Genomic DNA, 7805 nt, shown 5'->3' with positions numbered 1-7805 from the left:
CGGAAAAATTGTAAATATTTTGAGTTTTAATCAAGATTTTCAAGTTGTTTGCAATACTGCAATCCCAGTAGCATCAACATTGATACATCTGAATAAAAACTATGTTTTACAATTAATTAAGCCTTCCATCAGAAATGTTAAGCTGTGGGAAATCCTAAATATTACCCTCTTCTTTCCCTTAATATTTCAGCTTTTGGGTTACTACCTCCCATTTTCATATATACTCTCAGCTGCAAAGGGTTAAAAGTCTTGGAATTTCTTCCGACTGGCATTTCCAAATTTCTCCGGGGGCCCATGTAGCGCTTATGCCAAAATGCTTTATTAATATACAAACAGAGCAAGAGGCGGAGAAGGAAAAAAAAAAAAAAAAAAAAAAAAGCCCTTTACAATTTGTCCTCCAGAACCGGGTCCTGCTGGCGATGTGAGGGAAACCGCCCCAGCACCAACGCTGAACACCCCTAGGGGTGTTTAAGAGCGAACCCGGAGATGTTTTAAGGAACACTGGGGTGGGTCCGCTCCGCTCCATCCCAAACGCCCCTAGAACCCCCAACCTCGCACTAGGCCCGCCGGCACTAAGAGACACGGACACACACTACGCACCTACCACTGCTCGCCTTCGTTCCGCCAAAACCCGGCCTGGATCCGCCCCCCGTCCCGCTGGCCAATCAGCGGCGGCCGCTCGGGCAGACAGCCAATCGCCGGGCGTTGCTATCTGTGGGGAGTATTTTTAGCCGCTGGGCGCGGTGAAGCGGGTGCGGGTGCTGATGTGAGGAGCCCGCCGAGGATCAACTCAGAGCTTGAGGGTGCCAGCTGTGCAAGCGGCCCCTACCAGCCCCGCCATCGCTGCTGCCGGGGGCCCCACGGGCCACGGTGGTCATGGGAGATGTAGTTCAGCGCTCCCCCCTTTCCCTGCCCCGCGGGGCTGAGGGGCGCAAGGGCACGGTTTGACGTCGGCAGTGACGCAACGGGGCTGCGAAGCGAGCAGCGCGTTGACGTCAGAGTGGTCCTGCGCGCCGCACCGCGGGTGGGGGGGCGGGGGAGAAGAGGCAGCGGAGCGCCTCGGCCAGGGGGCGGAGCCTCGACCGCTGGGGACAGGGCCACCCGGACGCTAGTCACTGGAGGGTGTGGCTTGGGCGATGTGGCCGCGCGGAACGTGGGCGAGGGGCGGCCGTGGGCGGGGCAAGGGAGGGTATAAGTAGGGGCGCGGCAGGCGGCGGAGCATAAGCAGAGGGGTTGCAGCTGTGGCGGCCGCGCGCGCCCGTCGTGGGGGTGTGAGCAGCACTGCCCTCCCCCCCCTTCCCTCCCCCCTTTTTTTTTTTCCGACCCTTCCCCCTCCCTTTTTTTTTTTTTTTTTCTTCTCTATCCTCTCCCCTCCCATCCTCGCCGAGGGAGCCGGCGCTCGGAGATGGGGCTCGGGTGCTGAGCCGCCAGCCCCCACCCTCACACCCCCGCCGGAACTGTTTGCACTACCCCCGCACCCCTGGGTAAGTACCGGCCGTAAGGCGCAGGGGAGCGCGTGCGGGGGGTTGAGGCAGCACAGCCCGGCCTCGGCTCCTGGGCGGGGTGTGCTGAGGCAATCACCACCCCGCGGTGCCGGGGGTGCGAGGGGGGACCCGGTGGGTGCAGGGGTTCCTCGGGGAAGGGGCTAGGAGAGAGAGCACGGCTGGGCTGTGAGGGGTCGCTCCCCCTGGGCCGCCCTGGCCGCACTCGGGCGACGAGGAGGGAGCGGTGCCGGCTGAGTAATCGGCGCTGGGCCGCTCCGGGAGCGCCGGCAGCGCCCGGCGGGACCTGCCCAACTGTGCGCCAGGAGAGGAGCCCTGCAACCCCCACCTGCCCTCCAGATATCCCCCTTCCTCTTCCTCCTTCGCTTTCCTACGGGCTCAGAAAATGCTCTTCCTCCTCCTGCTGCCGCCGGAGCTCTAGGGCTGTGAGCAGAAATCTAATGAGACCCGACTGCCTGGTTATGTAACTCCCACTGCTTAAGGCTCCTGCCAGGGCGCTGTTACTGGGCCACGTATGGGCTCGGATCCTCCAGAAATACTGCCGTCTTCCCATAAATACATAAAAAGAACAAGTTCGAAATGATCAAGCCAGTATGTTTGATCAGCTACTTTTGTACCGTGGATCTGCTTCGCGAAGAGAAATTTACAGCGTCAGCCTGGTGCGCTCTGAAAGGAGCATTCCTTTCTTAAAGGACATGGGGGAAGTGAAACAGCGCAGATGGATTAATAAATCATTTTTTAATTCCCCGTTTAACCACCCAATCAGCTTTTCGGTACTGATTGTGCCCCTTTTGTAAATATCTTCTGTTTGCCCTTGATCTTTTCCTTATCCCCACCCGGTGCTGATCCAGCAAACGTTTAAAGGTCGCCTTATCATACATGTAGCCTTTCAAACTATTCCCGTACCATGTTGGGGAGAACACGAATAGCTTGGAAATAGGGTTCCAGACTTTAAAAGGAGGTTATTTGAAGCAAGAAATAAAAAAGCCGTGTAGTCACATTGTTCATGTCAAAATCCTTTAACTTTGATTTCTCTAATCTTTAGTGACAGCTATGCTAAATTTTGTTCTTAGTGATGCAGTGCAGAAAATACCACAGTTAATTGAAATTCTCTTTGGGCTTTTAACTTGATCCAAAAATGATCCCCATAATTTGTTTCATTGGATCTTTTTGACAAAGGTGTGTGGTGTGTGTGTGTATGTTTACACCAAGGTACTGCAGGATTTGTGTTAGCAGTTCATGTGCTAATGCCTGATTCTCGTCCCTTCTCTAACTTCAGACAGCTAAATTTCTCTTTTGTCCTTTGTGAAGTGGTGACAACCATATCTTACATTAAATATAAAATGGAGTCTTGGAGAAGGAGAAAGGCAATCTGATTTGAGGCTGTCAAAAGCCCGGTTAGCCCAGGAACTTTGTGAAATCTGAGTTACAGACAGTGCAATACAGTTGAGTGTATAACTGCATCTTGCATCTGAAAATAGAGAATAATTTGAAGAATGATAATTAGTTCACAATTTTTTCTCTGTCTTGGCCACCCTTGTGACAGAACACACGGGCAGCTATTACGTATGTGCTGACCGCATTTCAGTGTGAACTGTTGGATGTGCACAGCAGACATTTTCTCCTCAGTTTGCATCATTTCACTCGCGCAGAGTTTAGGGAGATTTGCTTGGACTTAAATGTTGCATCATTTAAGCTATTTGTAAGAAACTATCTAAAGCAACTGTTAACATTATTATAATTCTGCAGCCTATGGTTATAGTCAGTATGTTTCCAAACTTTAAAGTGATAAATGACCCTTGGACTAAGACTTTTCAGGCTAAACTAATGGTCTGGTACTAAATTTTGCAGCTGAGTACTATAAATCATCCGAATACAGCTTGATAATTGAACTGTTGACACTCTTGGCAGTTCTGTGATGTCTTAAAAATTATCCTTGCTGCTTTGTGAATAACTAAACACGCAGCTCACGTGATTTGGAAGTGCCTCATGCTGCATATGTAAACACATGCCTATCCTCTCTAGTGTTGTTTGTAAGTCACACTGAGTGGAGCTGACATCCTCACCTTCTGCAGGCAGGAACAGAAATAGTTTGATGCACATTTTTTCACTTAAAAAGTAACCTATTTTCTGCAGAAAATTGAGCTAAAAGAATAGGCCTTGGAGCTTGATCTTACACTGTTCTTATTTGGATGTGTTTGCTTTTCTCTTTTCTTAAAGGAACAAGAGCACTCAAGGTGAAGGACAATAATCAACTTGAATCAGCATTTTCAATGAAATTTTGTTTCCCTGTGGCATCTTGAACACTTTCTTCTTCGGGTTTTGAAACAGACTTATAACTCTGTGGCACAGCAGCTATGCAGCTTGAAATCCAAGTAGCACTCAATTTTATTATTTCATATCTGTACAATAAGCTTCCCAGACGACGTGTCAACATTTTTGGTGAAGAGCTTGAAAGACTTCTGAAAAAGAAGTATGAAGGGCACTGGTATCCAGAAAAGCCATACAAAGGATCAGGGTTTAGATGTATTCATATAGGGGAGAAAGTGGACCCAGTCATAGAACAAGCATCCAAAGAGAGTGGTTTGGACATTGATGATGTTCGCGGCAACTTGCCTCAGGATCTTAGTGTTTGGATTGACCCATTTGAGGTTTCATACCAAATCGGTGAAAAGGGACCAGTGAAAGTGCTTTATGTGGATGATAATGAAAATGGATGTGAGTTGGATAAGGAAATCAAGAACAGCTTTAACCCCGAGGCCCAGGTGTTCATGCCTATTAGTGACCCAGCATCTTCAGTGTCCAGTTCTCCTTCTCCTCCCTTTGGTCACTCAGCTGCTGTGAGCCCGACCTTCATGCCCCGCTCTACTCAGCCTTTAACCTTCACCACTGCCACATTTGCTGCCACCAAGTTTGGCTCAACCAAAATGAAGAACAGCGGCCGTGGCAACAAGGTCGCCCGCACCTCTCCCACCAACCTTGGCTTGAATGTCAATGACCTGTTGAAGCAGAAATCCCTCTCCTCCTCCATGCACTCTCTTTATGGGCTCGGCCTAGGCAGTCAGCAACAGCAACAGCAGAAGACTTCTGCTCTCTCTCCTAACGCAAAGGAGTTCGTTGTCCCCAATGTGCAGGGTCAAGGTAGTAGCATCTTTGCTGGTGACAGCCCGCTTAACCTCAGTCCTCTCCAGTACAGTAATGCCTTTGATATGTTTGCAGCCTATGGAGGTTTAAATGAGAAGTCTTTTGTGGATGGCTTGAATTTTAGTTTAAACAACATGCAGTATTCTAACCAGCAATTCCAGCCAGTTATGGCTAACTGAAAATAAACAGAAAGAGAAATCCAAGTAAATACTATTGTACAAGTTGAAGTGCACGTACCCAAGGGTGTATCTTTTTTCCCACCTCTTGAGATTTTTTTTAAGGCTTGTAGTATGAATACATTCAGGCTTGGTTAGATAAATACAACATGCATCATTTTTTCATTTGCCAACCAAGCACAAAATTATTTTATACTGACTGTACATTACAAAAATATACTCTCAAAAATATGGCCTCTTACAGTATTTAAGATATAGCAAGGAAGTGGCTAATTTTTTCATGTGTATATATATATGTGTGCTCAGACATATATGTATATGTATTAAAAAATTGGCACTAATAGGTGGGTTTATTGGTCTTTTTCTAATTGTATAATTTAATTTAGTACAAAGTTTGTAAAATATCAGAGTATATATATTGTTTCTACAACATGGTATTGCATTTATATCTTTTTACTACAGTGATCTGTGACAGCTGCAGCAGCTTCATGTTGTATTTTTTTTACTGAAATTGTAAGATATCCATCTTTAAGACATCAATTCTAAAAAAAAGTAAAAAAGTTGTGTACAGAATATTCCTTAGTGGTGGAATTAAAATGTACGAAATATTTGCTTTTTTCAAAAGAAACACAAATTGTATTTTCTGTTAAAAGTTTAAAGATTTTTGCTATATATTATGGAAGAAAATGTAATCGTAAATATTAATTTTGTACCTACATTGTGCAATACTTGAAAAAAGGTATAAAAGTATTTTGAGTCAGTGTCTTACATGTTAAGAGGGACTGAAATAGTTTATATTAAGTTTGTATTAAAATTCTTTAAAATTACTTGGCTGTGGTGATGTGTGTGTTCTTTGTGTCCTGCTGATGAGCTGAGCACTGTGTTCCTTGCGCTGGCACTGCTAGTGATGCACCAGAGTCTGACTCTGGAGCAAAGGGCTCTATGACTGGACCTCATGTGGGGTTCCTTACCCAAAATACCCCTGACAAAGTACGTAACCTCATTAGGGGCTTGCCTGCAATTATTTGAAAAAATCACATTTGTTTTTCATAACTGCAGCTCACTGAAGCCAAAATGGTATTATATATTTTTTCCTTGATAATTAAGACTCTTAAGCTCTGTGAACATTGAGTTATGGGGTGATGGGATGTGAATAGCAGGGACTCAGGTGATTCAGTAACATTTCCTTTCCATGTCATCAGGATTATTGGAACTATTCTCTCGGGAGGTCCTAGACCAGCAAATCAGCACTCTGCCTCTGTATTAGGGATTAATAGCTCAGAAACTAAACTGAATAAAAGTGCTGATTTACAGCTTACTAAAGCTATTGTAAACTTGCATTTTATATGCTCTATTAAAAAGAGAAGTGTAATGCAACTACACTGTGACATTCTAAGGTATTTATTTTAGCAGATTTTACGAATTTTAACTGAATAGTTTCTCAAAATCAAATGGGGAATGGGAGGTGAAATAATTCAGAGGCTGACAGAACAACTCAGTTTTTCCAGGTCTATTTTGAAGTTGAATCCTTTACTGTTTCCCACTTGCTCAGCAAATAGTGTTGCTTGCTAATGGACATTGTCAAAGGGAAGAGAAACTGCATTAATGTGTAAATCTGACAAAGATCAGCTTATGTTCCATTGCTGCTCCAGCCATACAGAGACCCAGTGCTAAGTGAATAGTCCTTGGCTCTTGGCAGTAAGTTGTGAGCTACAGACAGAGCACAGGATTAAAATGACCTGAACTTCAGTCTTCTGACACTGCAATTTGAGACCAAAGGTCAGTCTTTTCTTGTTGGATGCACTTAATGTGACAAAAGGTGCAACTCCATGCACACCCCTGTCTTTGGTGGGAGTGGAGCCGTAGTGGCAGCAGCCTGTGCTTTTCACAGCAGTGCAAACTCCCTGCTTTTGGCAGTGGCTGGGAAGAGCTGGCTGGGCAGAGGTGGGAGGCTGATAGTGGTATCCATTTCCAGTGCCATGACAACCAGTTCAAAAGCAATAATGCAGCAAAAGGGCTTTTTGGCATTCATCTGTCTCTGTTTAACTGGCTCCCTTTCATTGAGTTTGCTGTCTGGTTTATCTTTCCACTCACAGCACAGCTGCGGACAGCACTTAAAAGCGCATCGCTTGGTACCTTATTTTAAGTGGATGATTTTGCTTTTAAGAGGAATTAGAAAAATGCTGGATCAATTGCTGGAAAACAGAGAATGCCAGCTCTGTGTATTGTTCCTATATGAATGCCTAGACTTTAATATTTACTACTGTTTTACTATTTACAGCACGATACCTAAACTGCCCAAGAGGCTGAGCACCTCTGACAGGGGAGACTCTTCATGTGTTCTGTAATATTTCTATTCCTGTAATTTAAACTGAGATCCTTTGTTTAAAGGTCAGCAAGCTTATCCTTTTCCCAGGCTGATGTGTTCCTTTCCACTGCAACCACCTCTGTGTCTGATGGGCCGTGCAAGGAAAAATCTATTGGAACACACATTTTTGCAGCACCTTTCAATACAAAGATTTGACAAGCAGGGTTTAGTTCTGGTGCTTTGAAAGGAGACAAGTCAAAAAGAGAACTTCAAGTTCTCTCAATGCAAGTGTGGAGATTTTTTGCTTTAATGATTTTTAACCTTTAAGCGTGAATGATTTTTTAATCTTCTTAGAGGAATGAGAGATGCCTGCTTTGTGTTCAGTCTGCCACCCAGTTATTTATCTTCTGCTGAGGTTCCGTGATGAACTTCTGAGACCAAACATTCACGTTGTAACATTCTGTTCTCACCGAGTGCCAGGTCAGTCGCTGGGGTCATTTGTGCACACCCAGTATTCAGCTGTCAGGTAAATGCACTTGCTTGGATCAAAGGGACATAACGGGGAAAAGGAAGCATTTGCTCAGGTGTGCAAATTCTTTTGTATTTTCTCACGTGAACATGCAGTTTGCTTCCTTAGAATTCCTAGTGTGGGTTAAACCTTGGAAAGTTACTTTA

The 7805-nt window shown here is 45.2% G+C and overlaps 1 protein-coding gene and 1 long non-coding RNA gene across 6 annotated transcripts in view; one reads left to right on the top strand and one right to left on the bottom strand.

Annotated features, from left to right (window-relative positions):
• Nucleotides 1-1101, bottom strand: part of LOC139602767 (uncharacterized) — a 29472-nt gene extending 28371 nt beyond the window's left edge. For 3 of the 4 annotated variants that reach the window (XR_011683423.1, XR_011683421.1, XR_011683424.1), the window contains exon 1: nucleotides 601-1101. This is a non-coding gene — a long non-coding RNA (uncharacterized lncRNA). The remainder of the gene's footprint in view (nucleotides 1-600) is intronic. The other variant, XR_011683422.1, reaches the window with a different exon arrangement.
• Nucleotides 1102-1197: 96 nt separating this feature from the next.
• TOB1 (transducer of ERBB2, 1) lies at nucleotides 1198-5649 on the top strand. 2 transcript variants are annotated; one of them, XM_071452911.1, is made up of 2 exons: nucleotides 1198-1484; nucleotides 3723-5649. In XM_071452911.1, the coding sequence occupies exon 2, from the start codon at nucleotides 3860-3862 to the stop codon at nucleotides 4823-4825; it is 966 nt and encodes a 321-aa protein (XP_071309012.1). In that variant the 5' UTR covers nucleotides 1198-1484; nucleotides 3723-3859; the 3' UTR covers nucleotides 4826-5649. The 2 variants fall into 2 exon arrangements, with proteins under 2 accessions (XP_071309012.1, XP_071309013.1); XM_071452912.1 differs by lacking the exon at nucleotides 1198-1484 and adding an exon at nucleotides 1688-2275.
• Nucleotides 5650-7805: the final 2156 nt, after the last annotated feature.

The sequence above is a fragment of the Agelaius tricolor genome, unplaced genomic scaffold, assembly GCF_023055355.1.
Source record: "Agelaius tricolor isolate 1412-34295 unplaced genomic scaffold, bAgeTri1.0.p SCAF_35, whole genome shotgun sequence".
Taxonomy (NCBI): domain Eukaryota; kingdom Metazoa; phylum Chordata; class Aves; order Passeriformes; family Icteridae; genus Agelaius; species Agelaius tricolor.
The sequence above is the reverse complement of the archived record's forward strand: the minus strand, read 5'-3'. Positions and strand labels throughout refer to the sequence as shown.

Coding starts and splice junctions, on each gene's coding strand:
- TOB1 (XM_071452911.1), top strand. CDS start 3,860: ATGCAGCTTGAAATCCAAGTAGCACTCAATTTTATTATTTCATATCTG.